Genomic DNA, 25,924 nt, shown 5'->3' with positions numbered 1-25,924 from the left:
AAGTCGATGTTTCGGGTGTAACCCTCTTTCAGGACTTCTCCACCTCCTGATGCTGCCTGGCTTACTGTGTTCTTCCAGCCTCCTGCCTGTCTGCTTTGGATTCTGGCATCTGTGTAGTTTTTGTCCCTTTAATGGGGGTAGCCTGCTTATATGAAAAAGCAGAACGTAGATTTGAGAAGAAGCACTGCTGGAGGCAGAGGAACTGGCTCCAAAATCAATGATGTTTGAGATGTGTGCCTTACCTCCTCCTTGATCTGAATGGTTGTGGCAGAGTATTAATCCTAGCCCCGGCCCTAACAGGCCGGACAAGTGAATTTTGTGTGCTTTGTTTCAATATAGTTCTGCGATAGTGTCCTTTTATATCTGAGGACGTTTTTATATGTCATTTAAACCTAGGACATGCACAGGGCTGCATTAATTGCTTATCTCCAGTTTCCATAAGATGGTGGTGAATTTTCATGTAGGAATTGTGTTTACTACTTCGGAGGCTTTCGGGTGGCGCAGGGATCAGGCTGCATAGGGAAGGGTATTACTGAACCAAATAAGTTTTTCCAACAATTCAGCAGTTTTGTTGGCTTTAGCTCAAAGTTACCGAACTTATTGGATGCATTTTCTTGCCTCCTGGGAATTTGAACTCACAGCCTCAGGGTTGTTATAGACAGAGCATGACAATCTTACTACACTTATATAATTTAAAGCTCCAGCAGTGGGAAAACAGGATAATAGACAAACCAGTAAAACTCAATGCTGTTGATGGCACAATAACTCGCTTGGGAGCTGCCCTGCTTTGTTTTTACCATTGGATACCAATGACGGCTTGAGTGTTGCTATCATGAAAGAGAAGCTTTCTCTGCATTTCTTAAGGCCATTGCCACTTTCAGTCTGACTGTTATCCCCATCTCATAATATAAATTGAGCAACTGAAATGCAAGCAAAATTAGATCATCCTGTAGAATGGGAGCCGTTATGTCACATATATTTGGCCAGCCAGACTGGCTTTGGATTACAATTGCATCTCATTGCTAGCCAAGATTAATAGATGCACACCTATGTGAATGATGGAATAGACCATATTATTTTTGGGAGTGGTATGCCAGCCCCATTACCACCGCTCACCCCCCCCGCCCAACCCCTTAAATCCTCACCCCCCATATCCCAGGGGTGAATCTTGATGTTCCGTTCCCAATATTTTCAAAGCAGTGTGCTTTGTTTGAAATACGAACATCATTGCTCCTTCATCAAAATCTTGGAATTTACTACCTGACAGGTGCTTTATGGGGATCACTACCACTGCAATGGTTCCATGGGAACTTTTAATATCCTTCAAAGGGAAACTAGGGACAAACAATACATGCAATTTTACCAGCCACCTCCATATCCTGAAATGAAATAGAAGTTTGCTGCTGGGAATGCTTTCTGTTTAATTTTTACCAAGCTTCAAGGTGAATTTTGAGAAAAATTTCTGATTTTAATAATCCTTGCTATTACTTTCTTTTCTGCTATTACAGGAGTGAAATAATGTCCAAGATCAAAAACATACAGTTGGACGTATGGTCCCATGCACAGACCCAAACTCAAATTTATCCGGAGAGTTGTTTCAAAACAAAAATAATGCTAACTGTCTTGTAATCAAGTGCAATAACTTGTGTCATCACAACTCGGGGCAATGAAAACTGCATGAAATGTTCACATTAGATTAGATTCTCTACAATATAGAAACAGGCCCTTTGGCCCAACAAGTCCACACCAACCTTCCAAAGAGTAATCCACCCAGACCCATTCCCCTATTTACCCCTGATTAATGCACCTAACACTATGGGCAATTTATCATGGCCAATTCACCTGACCTGCACATCTTTGGTTTTGGGAGGAAACCAGAGAACCTGGAGGAAACCCACACAGACACAGGGAGAATGTGCAAACTCCACACAGTCACCCAAAACAGGAATCAAAACCAGGTTATGGATCTGTGAGGCAGCAGTGCTAACCACTGAGCCACAATGCCATCCCATATTGTAATAATACATTTCGCTATTACTCTGATGGAACTGCAGTGCAAGTATCAGTGGATTAGTAGTTACGATATGATGGAATTTTAACACCTAGTGTTGTAAAATCAAGGTTTGAGATATTAGGAACAGCAATGTCACTACCTCAGAATTTGGAACCAGACCAGATTGGTAATATTTATGCATCGCATGTGCATTGCCTGAAGGACGGTCTTTGGCTCATTTCCTGCTTTAACCTCAGCCAATTTCATAGAAACATAAAAATAGGAGCAGAGTTTGGTCAGTCAGCCGTTCAGGCCTGTTTCACTATTTAATAAGAATGGTTGATCCTCCAAATCTGTAACCCTGTTTCCACTTTCGCCCAACACCCTTTTATCTCTTTAGCTCTAAAACTATACCTGTCTCCTTCTTGAGGACATTAAATTATTTGGCCTCAAGCACTTTCTGTGTGTGAAGAAATTTCTCCTCATCTCAGTCCTAAATGGCCTATCTTTTGCCTTTTGACTGTGGCCTTGGTTTTGGACTCTCCTGTCATCTGAAATATTCTTCCTGTCTTTACCCTATCTAGTCCTATTGGAATTTTGTAGGCTTCTATGAAATCCCCCTCATTCTTCTAAACTCCAGTAAATATAGTCCTAACTGATCTAATCTGTTTTCATTTGTTTTCCAATCCCAGGAATCAGTCTCGACAACTTTCATTGCACTCCTTCCTGTGCTGTACAGTTCTATGTTCTATATTCTAACCAGAAAATCCTTCCTCAGATAAGGAGACCAAAACTGCACACAAATCTCCAAGTGTGCTCTCACTAAGGCCCTGGACAATTGCAGCAAGATATTCCTGTTTCTGTACTCAAAGCCTCTCTTGACATTTAGTGTTACTGTTTTACAGTCTCATGGGCAGAATAGTAAGGGTGGTCCCAAGCCTGCCTCAGCTGGAAAAGGAAATGAACTCACGTTGTTGGAATTATCCTGACTGCACATACAACATCTACCTAACTGATTGAACTGGCTGTCCAGCTGCAGAGTAAGAGGCTGCAATATCTGATACTGCAATAAGGCTATAAGAGCATAAGATGTAAGAGCAAAAGTATATCATTAGGCCCATTGAGTTTGCTCTGCTTTCAATGTGATCATGGCCAATCTGATAATCCTCAACTCCACTTTCATGCCTTTTCCCCATACCTTACTGATTAAAAACTAGTTTATCTCTGCTTTGGATATATAGAATGACGCAGCCTCTGCAGTAAAAAAATTCCACAGATTCATTACCCTCTGAGATAAGAAATTCAACCTCATCTCTGTCTTAAATATGCTACCCTTTATTCTGAGAGTATTCCCTCTGGTCTTAGACTCTCCCACAAGGAGAAACAACTTTTCCACATCCATCCTGTGAAGATCCTAAGAAGTCTCCTATGTTTCAATAAGGTCACCTCATTTTTCTAAACTTCAATGAGTACAGGCCCAACCTATTAAAAACAAAACAAATACTGCAGAGGCTGGAAATCAGAAACAAACATAGAAATTGCTGGAGAAACTCAACAGGTCTGACAGCATCTGTGGAGAGAAACCAGAATTAATGTTTCAGGTCCAATGTCACTGGACCTTATCAAATGACCTGTGGAAATCCAAAGATGTTACATCTGCTAGTTTGCCTTTGTTTATCCTGTTTGTTACTTCTTCAAAGAATTCCACATGTTCTGTTTTTACATTCTTTATTATAGATTCTAAGATTCTCTCACTGACAAATGATAAGCCTACAGTTACCCATTTTTGTCACCCTTTTTGAATAAGGGTGTTAAATTGGCAGTTTTCCTATCCACTTTGCCTTAATCTATTTTTGGAAGACTAATACAAATGCATCCATTATTTCTGTAGCTACATCCTTCAATATCCTTGGATACAATCTATTATGTTCAGAAGACCTATCATCCTTTAGCCCCATTAGTTTCTCAAGTACTTTTTCTCTAGTGACAGTTGTTTTATCTATTTCCTCTCCCCATTTCGCTCCTCGATCATTTAGTTGTTTGGAATTCTAGTAATACCTTCTACTGTGAAGTTTGATGCTAAGTATTTATTCAATGGCTCTGATATTTCCTGCATACCCATTATTATTTTTCCACTTCATTATTGAAGGGAGCAATGTTCTCTCTCTTCCCTTTTATACATTCAAAGAAACTCTTGCTGTCCATTTTGCTATTATTTTCTTCAAAGTTTATTTTCCCCCTTTTTATTCTTTTTTGTTGGTTTTTAAAACTTTCCCAATCCCCTGGCTTAACATTGATCTTTTGCCACATTATATGTTTTTTTCATTCAATTTGACACTATCCTTACCTTCCTGGTTAACCAAATTTGGTTTATCCCCTTCCTCAAATGTTTCTTTCTCACTGGAATATTTTTGTTCATAGCCATTCATTATTTTCTTAAATGTCTGCCATTGTTCATCAACTATCTTTGCTGCTAAACTCCTTTCCAGTTTGATTATCCAAGATCATTTCCTACCATTGCACTGATTCTATCTTACAGCTAGCTAACAAAGCTAGCCCATCTTTCATTCCTGCTTGCCCTTTTGAAAAGTCACATACTCTGTTCTCCTTGTAATAATGCCTCTATAATTGCTACAAGATTATATCCATGAACTTGTATTTGTGCTATTAATTCATTTATTTTCATCCAAATACTACATATATGTAAGAGACATTAATTTTGTTATTTTTAATCATTTTTTGCCCTTTGACTCTCGCTGCTTTTTTCTATGATTATATAGTCTGTCCCATCCTGTTTCACTCTGGATATCATTATTCAAATAGCTGCTCTGCAAAGCAGCCATAGCATTTTCCCTTGTAGCCCTACGTTTCCTCTGTCCAGAACTCTCCCCTCTCTAATTAGTTCAAAGCAAAGTTAATTGCAATGTTGGTTTGCAATATCCGAGGCTGTAATCTTACAGTCTAGCTGATCCATGTCAGCAACTGGGATGCTGAACACTGTTGCATTGAGGCAGCAATATCAGAAGCTGTAATGTTAAGAGCTTGAATATTGGGTTGAAGATTTTGTTGTGTATGATGCTGTCCATATCTTCTAAGAGTGTGGGTTATGGGGCTTAAATGATCTAGTGTGTGGGAGAGCAGCCACATTCTGGTCTAATGAGGTGAGTCTTCTAAACAAAGTGTAGTTTGTTGCATCTCTGCAACTATTTACAGCTTATTAAATGGGCTCTGTGTTGATACAAAAATGAATGGGAGGTCTCATCCTTAAGGCAATCTCCCACGAGATCTTATTTTGCTCTCTCATCAAGTCTTCATGACATCATGGTGAAATATTTTAGCATGTTGCTGTGCAGAGGGACCTGGGTGTCCTGGAGCATGAATCACAAAAAGTTGTTTTGCAGGTACAGCAGGTAATTCAGGCAAATGGAATATTGTCCTTCATTGGATGAATGGAGTTTAAAAAAGGGAGATTAAGCTGCGGCTGTATAGGGTGCTGATAAGGGCACACCTGGAGTACTGTGTACAATTTTGGTCTCCTTACTTGAGAAAGGATGTACTGGCAGCAGACGGGGATGCAGAGAAGGTTCACTAGGTTGACTCTGGAATTGAGAAGGTTGCCTTATGAGGAGAGTTTGAGTAGACTGGGACTATACTCACTGAGATTTAGAAGAATGAGGGGTGATGTTATAGAAACATACAAAGTTATGAAGGGACTACATAGGATAGAAGCAGTGAGGTTGTTTCCACTGGGATGTGAAACTAAAACTAAGGGACATAGTCTCAAAATAAGGGGGAGCAGATTTAGGACTGAGTTAAGGTGGAACTTCTTTACCCAAAGAGATGTGAATCTGTGAAATTCCTTGCCCAGTGAAGCAGTTGAGGCTACCTATTTGAATGTTTTTAAGCAAAGATAGGGAGATTTTTGAACAGTAAAGGAATTAAGGATTATGGTGAGCCATCAGGTAAGTGACTTGAGTCCATGAACAGATTGCCATGGTCTTATTGAATGGCGGAGCAGGCTCAAAGGGCCAGATGGCCTGCTCCTGCTCCTATTTCTTATGCTCTTATCATCAATGAATTATTATCCATTCTCCCAGTCTGAGTATGTTATAGATGGGTTTTGAAGGAACTCATTCAAACCCATCTACAACTTACTCAGACTGGGACAATGGAGGACAGAGAGTTCAGACACAAGGCAAATTTCCCAGACCCTCCTCATCCTCAATCCCAACTTCCTTTGCCCTTTGACATCCTCCCTCACCCCAAAAGACTCTGGCCAGACCTGACTTATGATCCCATTCTCCCTTCAGTTCCATTTTTTAAACAGTTTTTTGCTACTGCATAGGATAATCTATCTGCAGCCAAACCGTAATGCGGTCCCAGGTTTTGGAGCCCAGACAATAGTACTACAATGGATCGTCCCTGTACTTAGACATTAAGGGAAGGTCTGGCAAGTCATGAAGGTATGGTATATGGGAGCATTTGTATTGGAAATAATGGAGATGGAAAGACACCCCATTAAGGGACAGAGACTGAGTGAGAGCTTGGAGATGGTATGGAAGGTGTTGAAAGAGTGACTATAATTTGAAACCTAGTTGTATTCATGGACAAGGCGAAGTAAGAGCATAGGAACAAGGGTAAGCTTTTCAGTTAGATCATGACCGAACAGTACCTCAACTTGTTTACTCTTCCTTGTTCCATAACCTTTAATGCGTTTACCTTGCAACAATGATGTTGTAACAGGAGATCTCCTGTGTACTTCCATAAATCCAGATAAGCTGAATCAATAATAATATTTCGAACATCATAACTTCAAAACTTGGATTTCTTCAAAACTCAGCATTTCCACCACATTCTAAAATATACCTGATGCTTCCTAAATATTATTCTCAGGGGAATCAAGTCTAAGGCTTGGCAGTACATTTGGATTCAGTAGAGGGAAAATCAGAAAGAAGGTGGGAATCATTAATTTATTGTTTGTGTTAACTGTTGCAATTATAACTAAAATGATTTTGGAATGCATTAGCATGCTCTGGGAATGAGAACATTCAGAGGAAACCTGAAAGAGGCTTATCAAACTACCACAGGTTTCAATTCAGTAAATGCGCAGTTATTTCCACCCACGGATGAGTCAAAAATGAGAGTTAATCTTTAATAAGTCTAATGAGGAATTCAGGTACCTCACTCCACACACTCCAACAAGCAGTGATTGAAGCACTGGATCTCAACAGAACTAGAACATCGACCAGAACAGCACAATACAGGCCCTTCGGCACTCGATGTTGTGGCGGCCTTCTATCCTACTCTAAGATCAGACTAACCTACTGAACTAATTATCCAAGAGTTGTTTAAATGTGCCTAATGTATCTAACTCTACTATCACTGCTGGCAGGGGATTCCACACACCCACCACGCTCTGTGTAATTAAAAAAATTATGCCCTCATTTAATAGACATTTCTGCATGGGAAAAGGTCTCTGGCTATCAACTAAATAGAGTCATAGAGATGTACAGCATGGAAACAGACCCTTCGTCTAACCTGTCCATGCCAACTAGATATCCCAACCCAATCTAGTCTCACCCGCCAGCACTCAGCACATATCCCTCCAAACCCTTCCTATTCATATACCCATCCAAATGCCTCGTAAATGTTGCAATTGTACCTATGCCTCTCATCATCTTGTACACCTCTATCAAGTCACCTCTCATCCTTCTTCACTCCAATGAGAAAAGCCCTAGCTCCCTCAACGTTTCTTCATAATACATGCCCTCCAGTCCAAGCAGCATGTTGGTAAATCTCCTCTGCGCCCTCTCTAAAGCTTCCACATCTTTCCTATAATGAGGTGACCAGAACTGAACACAATATTCCAAGTGTGGTCTAACCAGGACTCTATAGAATTGCAGCATAACCTCACGGCTCTTAAATTCAGCTCCCTGCTAATGAAAGCCAACACACCATATGCTTTCTTAACAGCCCTATCAGTCTGGGTGGCAACTTTAAGGGATCTATGGGTATGGATCCCTCCATTCCTCCACACTGCCAAGAACCTGGCCTTTAACCCTGTAATCTGCATTCAAATTCAACCCTCCAAAGTGAATCATTTCACACTTTTCCAGTGAACACCATCTGCCACTTCAATGTCCTGTTGCAAGCTACCACAGTCCTCCATATTATCCACAACTCCACCAACTCCTCCAAATATTGGATTTACATCTAGCAAGGGCAAATGATACAGGTGCAGCTGCCATTCAGTCCTTTATCTCAGTTTCATAGATCGTACAGCATAGAAACAGGCCATTTGGCCCATCATGTCTCTGCCAACAAACATCAATCTACAGTAATCTCTGTTGCCTGCACTTGGTCCATAACCTACTTTGCCTTGCCATTTTAAGTACTCATCCAGATGCTTCTTAAATGTTGACAGAGTACCTGCCTCAACCACCCTCTCAGGCAGCACATTCCACATTTCTGCCACCCTCAATATGAAATATATTTTTCTCAGATCTGCTGTAAACAACTTGTTCTTCATCTTAAACTTACACTCTCAGGTCTGAGACACTTCTGTATGGAGAAGTGATTCTCAAGATCTACTCTATTCCAATTTTAAGTACCTCAATCAGATACCCCTTCAGCCTCCTCTGTTCCAAGGAAAACAAACCCAGCCTATCCAATCTCTCCTCATAACTGAGACTTTTCATCCTAGGTAACATCCTTGTGAACCTCCTCGAACCCTGTCCAGTGCAATCAAGTCTTTCCAATAAGAACTGCACGCAGTATTCCATCTGTGGCCTAACTAATGTTCTATAACATTGTAACAAGACTTCCTTGCTCCTATATTCTATGCCAAGCTCACTTTGTTCCTCTGTACTCCCAAGGGACCTACCATTCATTGTGTAAATCGTTCCCTTACTAGACCTCCCAAATTGCATCTTACACTTTTTAAAAAGTTAATTCATGGGATGATGATGTTGTTAGCTGGGACAGCATTTATTGTCCATCCCTAATTGCCCAGACAGCAGTTAAGAGTCAACTACATTGCTGTGAGTTTGGAGTTACATGTAGGCCAGACAAAGTAAGGATGGCAGTTTCCTTCCCTAAAGGACATTAGTGACCCAGATGGGTTTTTCCAACAATTGACACTGGATACAGGATCATCATTAGATTCTTAATTCCAGATTTTGGCTGAATTCAAATTCCACCATCTGTCATGGTGGGATTCGAACCTGGGTCGCTGGATTAATAGTCCAGCAATAATACCACTAGGTCATCGCCTCTCCCCTTATCAGGATTAAATTCCATCTGCCATTGCTTTGCCCAATTTACCAGCTGATCAATATCAAACTGTAGTCTGAGACCATCCTCCTCACTATCAACAACACCATCAATGTTCATATCATCTGTAAACTTACTACTTATACATTCTATATTCACATCCAAGTTGTTCATGTAAATCACAAACAACAAAGGTTTCAGCCCCAATCCCTGCTGGTCACAGGCTTCTCAAAATGATTCAAATGTGGAAATTGCCACTGTGTGGAATATTTGAGCCAAACACCATTGATTAGTACATCAGGATAAAGGAATAGGAATATGGACTGTAAGGATAAGATGAAGTAGATTAGGAGACTTGTATGAGCATGGATACCAGTATGGACCATTAAGGCTAACTGGCTTTTTTCTACTCAAGTCATTATACATAATTATAATTGCAGCATCAGTGACAATGATAGGAGGCACAGTGTTTAGCACAACTGCCTCACAAAGTCAGGGACTTGGGTATGATTCTAGCCTTGAGTGACTGTGTGGGGTTTGCATGTTCTCCTTAAGTCCATATGAATTTCCTCCCACAGTCCAAAGATGTGCAGGTTAGGTGGATTGGCTATGCTAAAAATTGCCCATAGTGTCCTGAGATGTGCAGGTAGATATTTAGCCATGGTAAAAACCCCAAATGGGGTCATGGGGATAGGTGGTGGGTGTGGATCTGGGTGCAAATCTGTTCGGAGTGCCAGCGTTGAGTCAGTGGGCTGAATGGCCTCTTTCTTGCTGTAGAGATTCCAGAACTTTGCTGAGAGTTCATCAAGCCTTGCTGTGAACTTGTACGGCATTACCATTAGAATGAAGCACCATTGATACTGCCATTATTGTACATTAACAAAAGTGCTGCCTTACTCCAGTCTCTCCAGGAACTCCTTCTTCCGAGGGCAAGAATATTTCTCATTTTCATCCTGATTCGATGTTTGGCACTGCAACCATGCAATACTTCACCTCCTAGTGAATGCTTCATACTCATGTAGACATGAACAGCTCTTACAGGACACACATTTGCAAGTTTTGCATCCGACAAATACTGTGAAAGTTATTGAAAATAACACTTTCTATTACAGCTTAGGAACTTATCAGTTTTCCGATAATTCAAATATCAGTTTAGCTGAAAGGCACTGAGCCTTCTTATATCTGCCAATTGGTGTTGAAAATGTACATTGATGCTGAAGGGAGCAATGGACTTAGCTAGCCATACTGTTGGTCAGAAACCTCTGAATCACACAGAACTGAAGGCCATTTCAACCCTTATACTTTTTGAAAGGGTTACCCAATTGGTAGCACTTCTCAGCTCTTTCCCTAGAACCCTGCAAATCCTTTCCTTTTCCAAGTGTATGTTCAATTTCTTTTTCAAAGTTAAAATTGAATCTGATTCCACACTCCTTTGTATTATTTGCTTCTTTAACTACTGCACATAACACTTTGGAAGATTCCCAAAAAACATTGGGGTAAAATTTCCCTTGGGGTTCTTCAGACCAGCCTTCATACCAGCAGAAACCCCAGTGAAACTGCAAAAATGGTCATCAATCCTGCTTCTGAGGTTACTACTAAAGTTGTAGTGGGGCTTCACAAGCAACCATGTGGAGATTCCCAATGACTGACTTGTTTTTCCATATGATTTCACATCTTGAGAAAGCTATATGAGCTTATCATTAACAACCTTAACAAGTGATAATGGTGGAGCAAGGCAGCAGTTTTCTGTATTCACTGATGGTCCTTCTATTTTTAAGGGATAAGAAACCAAGAATAATTCAAAACATAGTTTGAATACTCCATTTGGTACATTCCAGTTTTTACCAAAAGTAATAGATTTGATCTTGCTGTTTTATAAGCTCCATGAGATCCAAATGTATCCTTTGTGTACCATGAAATAAGTTGCATTTTAGTGCAAAAGAGTAATGTTACAAAATATATAGTATTCAACATAGTTGGCTGTGGTCAGGTGGCACTTGTCAATGTCTCAGTGACCCCACTGTAAAGACACTAAGTTCTGCAGGCATGAATTATTTCACCCTACATCTCACCATTACAGGTTTACTCAAGGCACTGAGTTCCTGCGGTTCTCCCTCTGGGTCACCTGCCTGTGGTCAGGGTGAGAACAATTTAAGTTACTGCCATCCCCAGTCTCCTCATTATCACTCTCTGAGGCTGATACATCTTGGTCACTATCATATTCTTTCTTCAGCTCTTGAATCCCAGCGTGAAGCTCCATCAACTGTTTCACTAAGGTCTGATTCTGGAAGCGCATTTCCATCTGTGAATCACAAAGGATGGGTTAAAACTTTCATTTACCAAGAAACCAAGTTACATTGAGGTCAAAACTCTACACTTCTACATTTAAAAACACAAGAAGTAAGAGTTAGAGCACCAATATGACCCCTTGAAATCTTCTCTGACATTGAACTAGATCACGGCAGCTCCACTTTCCTGCCATTTACCCATATTCTTCATTTCCTTAGATTTTGTGAAAACTATCTCTCCCAGTCTTGAATACCTCTAACAACAGACCATCCAGAACACTCTGGGTTAGAGGATTCTAAAGATTCACAATGCTTTGATTAAAAAAATCCTCTTCATCCCAGACCGTCTTCCTAAGATTATGAACATTGTCGATAAGAATAGGTAACATGGTGAGATAACTTGGCAACATACAAATAAATGACACAATAGATGGGGTTTCATAACTTGTTGATTATGCAAGGAAGGAAGACACATGAAGACTGCCACAGTCTGAGATTCTGGGAGAGAATGAGTTAGTATTAGAAACTGTGTGATGAGCCTTCATTTCAAAACAGCAAAAAACCAAATTTCAGAGAAAACATCTCAGAATTTGGGAATAAAACTAACCAGTGCAGCACTCGGAAAAAGAACAAATTGAGTTTGATTACAAAACAAGTTGACTTCAAGAAAGGAACTGTATGGCATCAGGCTTGAAGTGCCCTGATACTCTGCTTTAACTTGTTTTGATCATTTTGCGTAAATCAGTGACAGAATCGTTACAGCACAGAAAGAGAACTGTTGGCCCTTTGAGTCCATTCTGGCTGTCTTCCAAAACTTCTTATCCTAGTACCATTCCTCTGCCTTTTCCCTATAACTGTGCAAGTTATTTTCTCTTCAGGTATTTGACTCTCATCCTTTTGAATGCCTTGGTTGAATTTGCCTCCACCACACTCTCAGGGCAGTGCATTCATAATCCTAACTACTTGCTACATTAAGAAAATCTTCATGTCGCCTTTTGTTCTTTTATCAATTACTTTAAATCAGTGTCCTCTGGTTCTTGACTCTACTGCTCATGGAAGCATCTTCTTTTTTGCTTTGTTTAAACCCATTGTGATTTGTTTATCTTACTAAGTCTCCTCTAAATGTTTTCTTCTTTAAGGAGAACAATCCCAACTTCTTCAATCTGTCCTTTCAATTGAAGCCCTCATCCCAGGAAGCATTTTTGAGAATATTTTCTGTCCCTTCGCTAATGTCTTCACATCCTTCTGAGTTTGTGATTCCCAGAATTGGAGACAATGCTCCAACTGAGATCAATTAGTGTTTTATAAAGGTCCACCATAAGCTATTTGCGTAGATTGTCTATAGCCCTATTTTAAAAATGCAGATTCTGTCAGCCTGAATCAGAGAAAATCACAGTGATTGGAAGACAATAAGAACCAGTTGCACATTTTAATAGGTTCAGTAAAGCATCTTGAATAAATCACAACTTCTATTCAGAGGAGATCAAAACGGAAAATTGGATCCAAATGCAATTCACTGGAGTTTGCACACATGAAACAGAGTGAAATTTGTTTAAAGTGTGATACCAGGCTAAAGCCAACATTTGGAGTTTGAGATTCAGCCAAGCAATTCTTTCATATTAACTATCCAAATTTGTATTTGTTTGCTTAATTTTCAAATTATGATTCATATTAGGGATGTAAGTATTGCTGGTATTTATTGGTCCTGAGATGATAGTAGCAAGCCACCTTTTTGAACCATTGAGTAATGATCTTTTGGATGAGATGTTAAATTGAAGCTGCATCTACCGTCTTGGCTTGATGTAAAAGATCCTATGGTTCTATGTCAAAGAACGGCAGAGGAATTCTCGTTAATGTCCTGGCCAACATATACCCCTTGACAAATATCTCTAAAAACAGACATCTAGTCATAATCATGTTCACTGTGCACAAATTAACTGCCTTTCCTACATTAAAATAGTGATAATATTACAAAAAATCTTAACTGTCAAATTATCTCGGGTGATCTAAGATCATGAAAGGTGTTATTTAAAGTTAAGTATTTTCTTTTAGTGATTGTTTGCCAGGTTACTGCATAGGACAGTTATTCTTGATGTGGGACTGATCCAACTACAGGCCACACTGGGTATGGATGGTAGGGTTCCTTACTTAGAAAGATATTAGAGTATGGCATTCTTGATACTGTGCAACTCCTCCCACAGTATAAGTATTTGTCTCGGTGTAAAGGTTACACTGTTATTTTCTCTTTAAACTTGTTCAGCAATGTTATTACACACCTCTGAAGTAAGTGGGACTTGAACTCACGCCTCCAGGCTGAGGAGGCAGGGACACTACCACTGCACCATAAGAATGTCCCAGCTTCAACACAGACTGAGTGTTCCCAAATTAATTGTGGGTGTATTTAAAAAACGTACAATGAATATTTTCTATCCCTAGTTTAGAATAGAGTGATAAAACTCTATTAGGGCGGCACAGTGGTTAGCACTGCTGCCTCACAGCGCCAGAGACCCGGGTTCAATTCCCGCCTCAGGCGATTGACTGTGTGGAGTTTGCACGTTCTCCCCGTGTCTGCGTGGGTTTCCTCCGGGTGCTCCGGTTTCCTCCCACAGTCCAAAGATGTGCAGGTCAGGTGAATTGGCCATGCTAAATTGCCCGTAGTATTAGGTGAGGGGTACATGTAGGGGTATGGGTGGGTTGCGCTTCGGCGGGTCGGTGTGGACTTGTTGGGCCGAAGGGCCTGTTTCCACACTGTAATGTAAACTAAACTAAACTAAAACTCTGAGAAGATGCCCCATTATACTAGACTCAGTTAGCCCTGACTTAAACTGGCCCAGTGTTGGTGCCAAATTAAACCACTGTGCCAGGAAATGTTTTGGGATGTGGACAATTGATTACACTAATATAGATCAGATTGATCTGCCTCTGCTTGGCATATATCAGTTGATGGACAGTGGGTAGGGATCTAACTCAACTCCATTACCACCAGCCACACCCCAATCTGACACACTGTGGCAACAGCACATACCCCCTGCTCTACAAATATACCATTTGAGTTCTGACTTTCTACTTTATTCCATTTAAGTTATTTTAAGCCTGAGCAGGGCAACATTGGTGACTTATCAAACCAAACCAAGAAGAACAGTAGCTAGAACAAGAAAGGACAACATGAGATTTTAAGTTTGTTTTTAGTTTTGGCATGAGACAGTGTAAGTGGAATGCTCCTCTGGACTCCACAAGGAAGTCTTTGGCCTCCCTGGCCCAGGCTTTTCCACCTTATCCTGTGTTGGGGAATGCACCCACCTTCCACAAAATGCTGTTTACAAGACTGAGCAGTTGGCTTCCATTGACTTGCCACCTGTTTGGCTCACTAATGGGAGAGATGGTTGGCTAATGATAATGTTGCTCATGATTTGGAGATGCCGGTGTTGGACTGGGGTGTACAAAGTTAAAAGTCACACAACACCAGGTTATAGTCCAACAGGTTTATTTGGAAGCACTAGCTTTCAGAGCGCTGCTCCTTCATCAGGTGGTTATGGAGTACAAGATTGTAAGACACAGAATTCATAGCAAAGTTTACAGTGTAATGTAACTGAAATTATATGTTTAAAAAGACCTGGATTGTTGTTAAGTCTCTCGTCTTTTAGAATGACCATGTTGGTTTCAGTTCTTTCATATGTAAATTGTAAACTTTTTTAAAAAAAAAAATTACATTCTCAAGTGAACTTTAACAACTGATGTCATGTCTGCCCAGATAATACATTTAAGGTGCGAGTGACTGATTCTCCTCTAAAAAATGGATTTACAGAATCTTACATGGATTCATGCAGTTTTTGAGCAAAGTAAAATGTAATTCTGCAAGTATAAATTCACCCCACAAACTTGTGTGTGTGTGTGTCGTGGGGGCGGGGGGGGGGCAGTGTTACAAGTGTCTGTGAGACAGTGCATGTATGTGAATGAGAGTGTAAAGGGGCATAAGTCTGTGAGAGGATATGTGTGGGAGTGTGTGTGAGCGTATGAGAGAGGGTCTGCGTGAGTGTGTGTGTCTGTAGGAGAGTGTGTGTGTGTGTTTGTTTGTATGTATAGTGCAATGGTGTGACATGAACCCAAGATTCCGGTTGAGACTCGCACCTTCAATGCATTATCTAGGCCGACGTGACACCAATTGTTAACATTCACTTGGGAATGTAACTTTTATAAAAGTTTTGCGATTTACATATGAAAGAACTGAAACCAACACAGTCTTTCTAAAAGATGAGAGACTTAACAAACAATCCAGGTCTTTTTCAATATATTAATTCAGTTACTATTCAGTTTCAATATACTAATTCAGTTTGCTATAAATTCTGTGTCTTACAATCTTATACTTCACAACCACCTGATGAAGGAGCAGCGCTCTGAAAGCTAGTGCTTCCAATTTAACCTGTTCGACTATAACCTGGCGTTGTGTGATTTTTAATTTGGTAAGGTTGCTGGTTGAGTAAGCTAGAGGCTAGGCTGATCATCTGGGGCCAAATCTTACCTTGGTAGCTGCAGGAATTAATAAATCTGGAGTGACCATCATGAAGTTGACTATGAAACTAACTCTGATGGTTGTAAAAACCCTGATGCTACCATTCTTACTTGGTTTGGCTGACATGGCACGCCAGATCCCTCTCTGTCTTCTGTAAGGACTGTTCCCTTTGCCAGTCTTTGGTTCGTGCCACTCTAGTACCAGAGTGGCACGAACATTGCCTTACAGTAATAGCTGCACCTGAAATACAAACCCATAGGCAGACAGACATGCATTCTGCATTTGAATAATAAATCAAACACAACTATAAAACTGAGTTTATAGAAGATGATGCACAGCAAAATAAACAGGCTCACTGCCTCTCCACCGGGTAATGTCACAGACATATATATTCACTTCAAAATCCTTGATAGCTTTTACTCCATTACTCACAATAATGATGATATTTAAACTGAAATCATTAAGAGAAGAATGGAGTCAAATTAATTTACTGGAACATTGCAGACTAACTAGCCGTCTTCTATTTCTGACGAGGATTCCCATAGTTCTAATTAATCCTCCCTCTCCCCAATCTCTGACCCAGACTATCCCCCTCCCTCCCTCCCTCCCTCTCCCCAATCTCTGACCCAGACTATCCCCCTCCCTCCCTCCCTCTCCCCAATCTCTGACCCAGACTATCCCCCTCCCTCCCTCCCTCCCTCTCCCCAATCTCTGACCCAGACTATCCCCCTCCCTCCCTCCCTCCCTCTCCCCAATCTCTGACCCAGACTATCCCCCTCCCTTCCTCCCTCCCTCTCCCCAATCTCTGACCCAGACTATCCCCCTCCCTCCCTCCCTCCCTCTCCCCAATCTCTGACCCAGACTATCCCCCTCCCTCCCTCCCTCCCTCTCCCCAATCTCTGACCCAGACTATCCCCCTCCCTCCCTCCCTCCCTCTCCCCAATCTCTGACCCAGACTATCCCCCTCCCTCCCTCCCTCCCTCTCCCCAATCTCTGACCCAGACTATCCCCCTCCCTCCCTCCCTCCCTCTCCCCAATCTCTGACCCAGACTATCCCCCTCCCTCCCTCCCTCCCTCTCCCCAATCTCTGACCCAGACTATCCCCCTCCCTCCCTCCCTCCCTCTCCCCAATCTCTGACCCAGACTATCCCCCTCCCTCCCTCCCTCCCTCTCCCCAATCTCTGACCCAGACTATCCCCCTCCCTCCCTCCCTCCCTCTCCCCAATCTCTGACCCAGACTATCCCCCTCCCTCCCTCCCTCCCTCTCCCCAATCTCTGACCCAGACTATCCCCCCCCTCCCTCCCTCCCTCTCCCCAATCTCTGACCCAGACTATCCCCCCCCCTCCCTCCCTCCCTCTCCCCAATCTCTGACCCAGACTATCCCCCTCCCTCCCTCCCTCCCTCTCCCCAATCTCTGACCCAGACTATCCCCCTCCCTCCCTCCCTCCCTCCCTCTCCCCAATCTCTGACCCAGACTATCCCCCTCCCTCCCTCCCTCCCTCTCCCCAATCTCTGACCCAGACTATCCCCCTCCCTCCCTCTCCCCAATCTCTGACCCAGACTATCCTCCCTCCCTCTCCCCAATCTCTGACCTAGATTGTCTGAGCTTTAATTATTCCCTACTTTTCTTGTCCCAGAAGACACAGGTTTTCTGATTCACTTCATCCTTGTTAATCCTGAACCCTGCTTTCATCTTCAAATCAGTGTTTCCCTAATAATCCTCACTCCCTTGCAGACTCTCTGGTTGCGGGTTACTACCGCCTCACTCCATTCTCACCTCTTCTCCCTGTTCTCTGACCTGGCATATCCCGGGACTGGTCCTGGGAGAGTGGGAATAATCTGTTCCCAGTTTCTGTCAGCCCCATTCCCCGTGAAATCGCCGATCCTGCATGTACAAAACTAGATGGCCCTCTATCCCTGTTTGTTTACCCCTTTTTGCTCTCACCAGTTCGGATTTAAGCCACTCCAGAGCTTTCTCCAGATCCAACCTCCGGCCCTGGGGCTGCGGATCCCATTCGGGACCGGAATAGCTCTGCCGTTTCCCGAGGGCGGGCAGGCTGTGCCTTCCTTCCCCGCCCGGGAACCTGCCGGGTTTGCAGGAGAGGTCCTTCAGCCTGGTCAGCAGCAGGTCCATGTTGGAGGAACTGGCCTCCGGCTGCCGCCCTGAAAGAGCGGCTGCTGGAGAAGCTGGAGTCTGTGTGTCCGCCAGTTCACCAGATGGGGAGGCCGAGCATCGACACACACACACAGACACACAGGGAAAGACACACTCAGACAGACAAGTGTACCCAGGCACTCTCAGACACACAGTCACAGACACACAGTGACAGAGAGACACACACTCAGACACAGACACACATAGAGAAAGACACACTCAGACAGACAGGTGTACCCAGGCACTCTCAGACACACACTCAGACACACAGTCACAGACACACAGTGACAGAGAGACACACACTCAGACACAGACACACATAGAGAAAGACACACTCAGACACAGACACACATAGACACAGACACACATAGAGAAAGACACACTCAGACACAGACACACACACTCAGACAGACAGGTGTACCCAGACACAGAGAGACAGACACACCGAGGCATTCACTCAGACAGGTGTACACAGGCATACTCAGACACAGACACAGCCAGACACAGAGAGACACACATTCAGACAGACAGGTGTACACAGACACACTGACACAGACAGACAGATACACACACAGACACAGACACTCAGACAGACAAATGTACACAGATTCACAGAGACACACTCAGACAGATGTACACAGACACAGAGAGACACACACTCAGATACAGATGGACATAAAGAGACGGACACACTCAGATACAGATACCCAGAGATGGACGGACACACACAGCGGAATGGGTGGTGGCACTGTCAGACAAATCCTGTTCTCTCTCTCTCAAAGGGACTTCCATGGCAGAGACTCTGGGGACCACAGTCAACAGCAACATCGAAGCCGGTCGTGCCCCTGTGCTGTACACATCCACGTTCACAAAGTTTAGCTGAAAGGCAAGGCTCCGCCTCACTGAGTCAAAACCCTATCAGGCCTTTGTAATCACTTCCTGAACTCGGTGACAGGCGTGACTCGCCCTTGGTTCCTCCCCGGTATCTCACCGCAGTATGTCAGTATTTAACAAATTCTGACCAGTGTCTTGAGTCCTGTAGGGAGATCAAAGATACTGAGATTGTTTCCCCTTTTCGTTCAGGGAAAGTGAAGGGGGAGCAAATTACAGCAGATGCTATAATCGGTTTTGAAAACAACAAATGCTAGAGAGCCCAGAATTTCGAACATTAACTTGCTCTCTCTCCAAGGATGCTGCCAGACCCTCTGTGATCTCCAGCTGTTGTTGTTTTCAAAGTGAAGAGGGGATTTGATAGAGGTATTCAAATATTTTGGGGGCTTCTTGTGGGGCAGTGGTAATGTCCCGAGCTCTGAATCAGGATTCAATCCCACCTGTTCCAGAGGCATGTAAAACATCCCTGAGCAGATCAATTAGGAAAACATCAAAGATTTCAAGTGGTTTAGAGTGCCCAAAATTGTTTTTATTAATGCTTAATGACAATTACCAAAAGAACTAAAGGGAAAATGAGGAGACCACTAGTGACGTCAGAGGAATGGAGAATAGCACACATTATTCTCTTTTTCAAAAAAGGACATAAATGTAATTGCAAGCAAGTTTGTCCTCAAAAGGATAATGCAGGACAGCATTAATGGTCAGTTGGGTAACTTAATCCAGTGTAGATTTGTTCAGGACAGATCCTGTTTAATTAAACTGACTGGCATTTTGTTTTGAAGTGGAACTAGAGAGAGTTGATAAGGGTCACAATCAAAAACAGAAATTGCACGGAACAGTTCTGAAGGAGGGTCATTGAACCCTAATCATTAACCCTACTTTCACTCCACAGGTGCTGCCAGACCTGCTGAGATTTCCCAACAATTTTGTTTTTTGTTTCTGATTGCCAGCATCCGCAGTTCTTTGCTTTGTTTCAAGTTGATGTGATGTAAGTGGACATCCACAAGGTGTTCCATACAGTGCCACACAACAGGCTCCTGAGTAAAAATAGAATTCTTAGAACAAAAAGGACAGATGCAACAGGGATACAAATTGGATGAGTGACAGGAAACATTAATGGTTTAGTGGATTTCTTTGGGGATTGGAGAGGGTTTTGTAGTAGAGTTTCTCAGGGCTCTTGCTTTTTCTGATATATATTAATGACCTAGACCTTGGTGTATCAGGGCAAATTTCAAACTGACAGGAGGACAGTGTAGAAGTCAAAAGGCATTGACAGGTTGGTGGAGTGGGCGTGAGGTGACTAATGTCATTCAATACAGAGAAGTGTGAGGTGCTCCATTTTCATAGAATGGAATCCCTACAGTGTGGGAGCAGTCCATTTGGCCATTCAAGTCTACATTGACCCTCCGAAGAGCATTGCACCCCCCCAGACCCACAATCCTATTCCTGTAACCCTGCATTTCCCATGGCTAATCCACCTAACCTGCACATCTTTGGACTGTGGGGAAAAAACCCATGCAGATATGGGGAGGAATTGCAAACTCCAAACAGACAGCTATCTGAAGGTGAAGTTCAACATGGGTCCCTGGTGCTATGAGGCAGCAATGCTAAACACTGAGCCACTGTGCCATTTTGGTAGGAACATCACAGAGAGACAATTGAACATAAAAGGTGTAATTCTGGAGCGGATCGAAGATGTGGGACCTGGGTCTATATATATATATATGCCATTAAAGATGGAAGAACAGGTGGCCAAAGTAATTAATAAAGAATGCGGTATCCTCAGATTTCATAATCAGAGCTTGCAGTACAAGAACAAAGAGATTGTGTTAAATTTGTACAAGACGCTGGTTTGACCTCAACTGGAGGATTGCATCTTGTTCTAAGCACCCACTTTATGAATAATATGAAGGCACTGAAGAAAAGATTTAGGAGAATAGTCCGAGGGATAAAGAACTTCAGGTGTGTGAGAGATTGAGGGAGTTGGGAAAGTGCTTCTTAGAGAAGAGAAGGTTGAGAGGAGATTAAATGGACGTATTCAAAATCATCATGAAGTTGGACAGATTAGATAGGGAGAAATTGTTCCTGCTTGTGAAAGGATCGAGTGGGCACAGATTTAAGGTATTATCAAAAGAAGCAATGGTGAGACAAGGAGATACTTTTCACTCAGTGAGTGATTAGGATCCAGAATGTGCTGCCTGCATGTGTGGTGGAGGCAGGTTTAATGAAGGCATTCACAGAGGTATTGGATTATTATCTGAAAAGGAAGAATGCGTAGAGTTATGAGGTGAAGGGAGTGGTGGGGTGTGGTACTGGGTGCACTACGCACTTGGAGAGACAGTGCAAACACAATGGACCAATTAGCCTCCTATGTTGTAAAGATACTGTTATCCTGAGATGTTTTTACATAGAGAGTTGTTGTGATCTGGAATACGCTGCCTGAAAAGACACTGGAAACAGATTCAACAGTAACTTTCAAAAGGGAATTGAATACATATTTGGAAAGAGGAAAATTGCATGATTATGAAAAAATACATAGGGTGTTGATCTTATTGGATAGCTCCTTCAACCATCTTGCACATAATGAGCTGAATAGTGTCATGGAAATTAAATCGACTCGACTCAAATACTTGCAAGATCAAAGAAAAAGTTTATTTCAGACCTTTGCAAAGGGACCCAACACATTGGCAAGATGCCTCATGTAAGGGATGCTTGATAGCTTTCACATATTCCCTTTACACTATAATTCGCTTCTTCTTATCAACACCTGCAAGGTTAGGGGTCTGGAACATTCAAGTTCCTTTCCATAGATGGAGTTATTTTTCTCATTTCTTGACTGTTGATATGGTAGTTTAACTGCCCTTGTAAGTCTGCTGTTAGGTCAGTTTGCCTTTACATTTTTCTGTTAGTTTGCAATACTTGCAAGACCCCTAGTTTCAATCAGGCCCTTACTTCTTTGTTTCCCTATGTCTTTATAGATTTCACAATAAATGTTAATTTTCCATTACATTTCCCGACTTTTTGTCATTTTATGACAACAATGACATCCACATGGCTTTTTCGCTGTTCCTAACAGCTGTCTGTGGTGTAAGGAGCATTTGAAATGGCCCCAGCCACCTCTTCACTTCCAGCTTTTCCTCCTGAAATCTTTCACCACTGTCCAGTTTCCAGGTTCTAGATCATGCAGTTTCCCTTCTGCTGGTTTGGGGTAGTGCTGTCTTCACTTGATTCTGTATTTGGGACAAAAATGTAGAGTGTTTTATATGTAACACAACATCTCATTCTCACAGTGGTCTGTTATCTGTCTTACCTATTATCTGGTCTTGGGCCAGTTCCTGTGCTGGGCGGCCTACCAAACAAAATCTCAAACAGGCTAAAATTCGCTCTTCCTCTCCTTCTAGATCTCATATACATTAGCACAATCGGGAGTGCCTTTGTCCATGTCACCCCTAGTTCCTCACAAAATTTTGTCAATTTATATTTTAAGGTAGCATTTTCTCTTTCCACTGCACCACCGCTCGCTGGGTGGTAGGCACAGTATTGTCTCATAGGGGTAAAAACAATGACTGCAGATGCTGGAAACCAGATTCTGGATCAGTGGTGCTGGAAGAGCACAGCATTCCAGCACCACTGATCCAGAACAGTATTGTCTCATGTTTATTCCCAAGTGATCACTGATCTGCTGTAAGGCATTATTGACAAATGTTGTCCCATTGTCACTACTAAGCCTTTCAGGGATGCCCCATCTCGGAATTATTTCAGTTAGCAAAGCCTTGGCTACTGCACTGGCATCCTGTTTAGATGTGGGGAACACTTCCACCCATTTGGGAACCATATCAACTGTTACCAGACATTACCTTTTCCCCTCGCTGGGCGTTAGTTCAATAAAATCCATCTGTAAATGGTCTTTGGGGTTGGGGGTGTGCTGCCTGACTTATCTGTATTCTCCTCCCCAAATTATTAGTGGCACAGATAACACATCGTTCACAAAATTTCTGGGAGTAGTTAGTAAATCCCTTAGTGTACCAGTGTGCTGAAATACTGTCATACATCCTCCCTTTTGACACATGGTCCTTACCGTGTGTCAGTTTGACATAGAATGGGAATAGTGATTGAGGTAGACAGGGTTTACCATTAGGGCCACACCACACCCCTTCCCTCATGCTGCACCCTGTCCTTGTCCACTCACGCTTCTCCTCTGGCATGGCCTGTGACTGTAACTCCCGTATGCTGTTGGGGTACAAATTTTTGTCATACACATGTCAAACTGATCACTTGGTGGCTGCTGGGCTGCCGTCTTTGCCGCTGAGTCTGCCTTCGCTTTGCCTTGAGAAATGGAATCGTTATTTTTTGTGTGGGCTTCACATTTACACGCAGCGATTGATTTAGGCAATAGGACCACTTCCAGGAGGTCAGAAATTAGGCCACGGTGCGTGATGGGCTTTCCAGTGGAGGTCAAGAAGCCCCTGTGTTTCTGATTTGGAGATGCTGGTGTTGGACTGGGGTGTACAAAGTTAAAAATCACACAACACCAGGTTATAGTCCAACAGGTTAAATTGGAAGCACTAACTTTCGGAGCACTGCTCTTTCATCAGGTGGTTGTGGAGGACACAATTGTAAGATACAGAATTCATAGCAAAAGTTTACAGTGGGATGTAACTGAAATTATACATTGAAAAATACCTTGATTGTTTATTGAGTCTTTCATCTGTTCGAATACCATAATAGTTTCACTTCTTTCATATGTAAATCACAAAATTTGTTTTTAAAGGTTACATTCTCAGGTTAACTGTAACAATTGGTGTCAGCCAAATAATATGTTGAAGGCGTTAGCCCCCTGTGTTCCCCGTCTGTGCCATAATGTTTAGACTGATTCTAGAGATGGCAATCCTTTCCCTTGCGTTTTGCTTGAATAACGCGCAAGAGTTCACTGCACCGTCCTCCTGATTTATTTATTCTCCTAGAACGAGTCTCTATGTAGGATTACTTAAGCCACGACTCTTACCCCGACCCTATTTGATTAGGACCCCGACACTGGGGCGATCCAGAGATTCCCAGCCCTCTCGCGCAAAGGGGCCAATTTAGCACTCGAGATAAAGTGAAAGTCCTGGCACCTACACCTCCTGGGAATCTTCAGAATCTTCCCCAGTCATGGGATCCCAGATGAACCCCCAAGTTTACTGTCATGGAAATTAAATGCCAGCAAGAGCAAAGAAAAAGTTCATTTCAGACCTTTGCAAAGGGACCCAATACATTGGCAAGATGCCTCATGTAAGGGGCGCTTGATAGCTTTCACATATTCCCTTTACACTATAATTTGCTTCTTCTTATCAACACCTGCAAGGTTAGAGGTCTGGAACATTCAAGTTCCTTTCCATAGATGGAGTTGTTTTTCTCATTCCTTGATTGTTGATATGGTAGTTCAACTGGCCTTGTAAGTCAACTGTTAGGTCAGTTTGCCTTTACATTTTTCTGTTTGTTTACAATACTTGCAATACCCCCAGTTTCAGTCAGGCCCTTACTTCTTTGTTTCACTATGCCTTTATAGATTTCACAATAAATGTTAATTTTCCAGTACAATGGTTTCCTCACCATGTGTGTTTTTCTTTTCATTAGGAAGAATAGGCTTTTATTTAACAAGGTGTTAGATAGCAAATAGGAAGAATCTGCTCCACAAATCATAGAAAATTAAATTTCAGGTTGATCAAGGCATCCAGAAAACAAGTAGAATGTTTACCTTTATTGCAAAGGAGTTAGAGGATCATACTAAAGTCTTACTGAAATTGTATGGGTCTTTTTAGGTGAGACTATATCTGGTGTATTGTGCACTTTCTTCTCAGCTAAGAAAGAACATCTTTGCATTCGATTCCTGGGATGAGAGGTTTTATCTATGGGGAGAGTTTGAGAATGAAATTCTTCTTAATTCTTAATATTCTCTGAAATGTTGAAAAATGAGAAGTGGTCTCATTGAGACATATAAAATCTTTGACAGGTTTACTGCAGAGAATCTGTTTGTGATAGTCTGGATGTAGGTGTCATGGTCTCAACTTAAAAGGTTGGCTGTATAAGTTTGAGATGAAGAGAAATGTATTCACTCAGCGAGTGGTGAATCGTTGGAATTTTCTATTCCAGAGAGCTGATAGTTGTCAATCTGAATTGATTCATGACTGAGATTGACAGGTGTCTCAACACAAAGAGAAACAATCATGGAGATATTGCAGGGAAAATGGAACCAATTAGTTGTGATGTTATTGAATGGTGAAACAGATGGAGGGGCTGAATGGCTTATTCCCATTCCAATTTCTTATGTTTCTTCCACTCCTTTGATCCCAGTTCTAATTGTATAATGGGGATTATTTAAATGTGAAAGTTCAGGGCTGCTAATAGCAAGAGGACGACATCGCCTGTCAATCACAAATTACATTTAGAAATGTGTTTGAATAAATGGGCACTGCCGGGAGCACCAGAAACAGCTCAATATTTGTGGCCATGCTCTGAGGCTGCTTGCTTTCTTATTTGGCTCAAGCATTGCATAAACCAACAGGAAACCTGGTCTTCAGTGATGGAAACAAGGAACTGATGGGGGCCACAGTGGAGGCCATGTTTCTCTTTTTGGATTTTCCATATAGGTCCCCATTTACGAGCGTGTGTAATGCTTGCAATGGAACAGATCTCTGAAAAATAGAAGGAAGCCAATGGAGTGCCACTCATCCCTGATTCACTAAAGGAAGGAGCCAAGGTAGAATGACTGGCCCATGGAGTTGAGGGTGGGTTGCCTCCCTTTGTCTGGGCTAGGTACTGCATCAATGAGCAG

General features: G+C 42.3%; 1 protein-coding gene across 1 annotated transcript; it reads right to left on the bottom strand.

Moving 5' to 3' along the window:
- Positions 1-1,195: 1,195 nt before the first annotated feature.
- On the bottom strand, positions 1,196-18,457 carry LOC122559925 (uncharacterized). Its single transcript, XM_087994710.1, has 2 exons — positions 18,010-18,457; positions 1,196-11,567 (listed from the first exon to the last, which is right to left on the bottom strand). Exons 1-2 carry the CDS (start codon positions 18,196-18,198, stop codon positions 11,352-11,354), a joined length of 405 nt encoding a protein of 134 aa, XP_087850836.1. The 5' UTR covers positions 18,199-18,457; the 3' UTR covers positions 1,196-11,351.
- Between the last annotated feature and the right edge of the window lie 7,467 nt (positions 18,458-25,924).

Source organism: Chiloscyllium plagiosum, unplaced genomic scaffold, assembly GCF_037043375.1.
Source record: "Chiloscyllium plagiosum isolate Xiang-an unplaced genomic scaffold, Cpla_swu_hap1 HiC_scaffold_15, whole genome shotgun sequence".
Classification (NCBI taxonomy): Eukaryota; Metazoa; Chordata; class Chondrichthyes; order Orectolobiformes; family Hemiscylliidae; genus Chiloscyllium; species Chiloscyllium plagiosum.
Note: the sequence above shows the minus strand (reverse complement) of the source record. Positions and strands in the feature narration are given on the sequence as shown.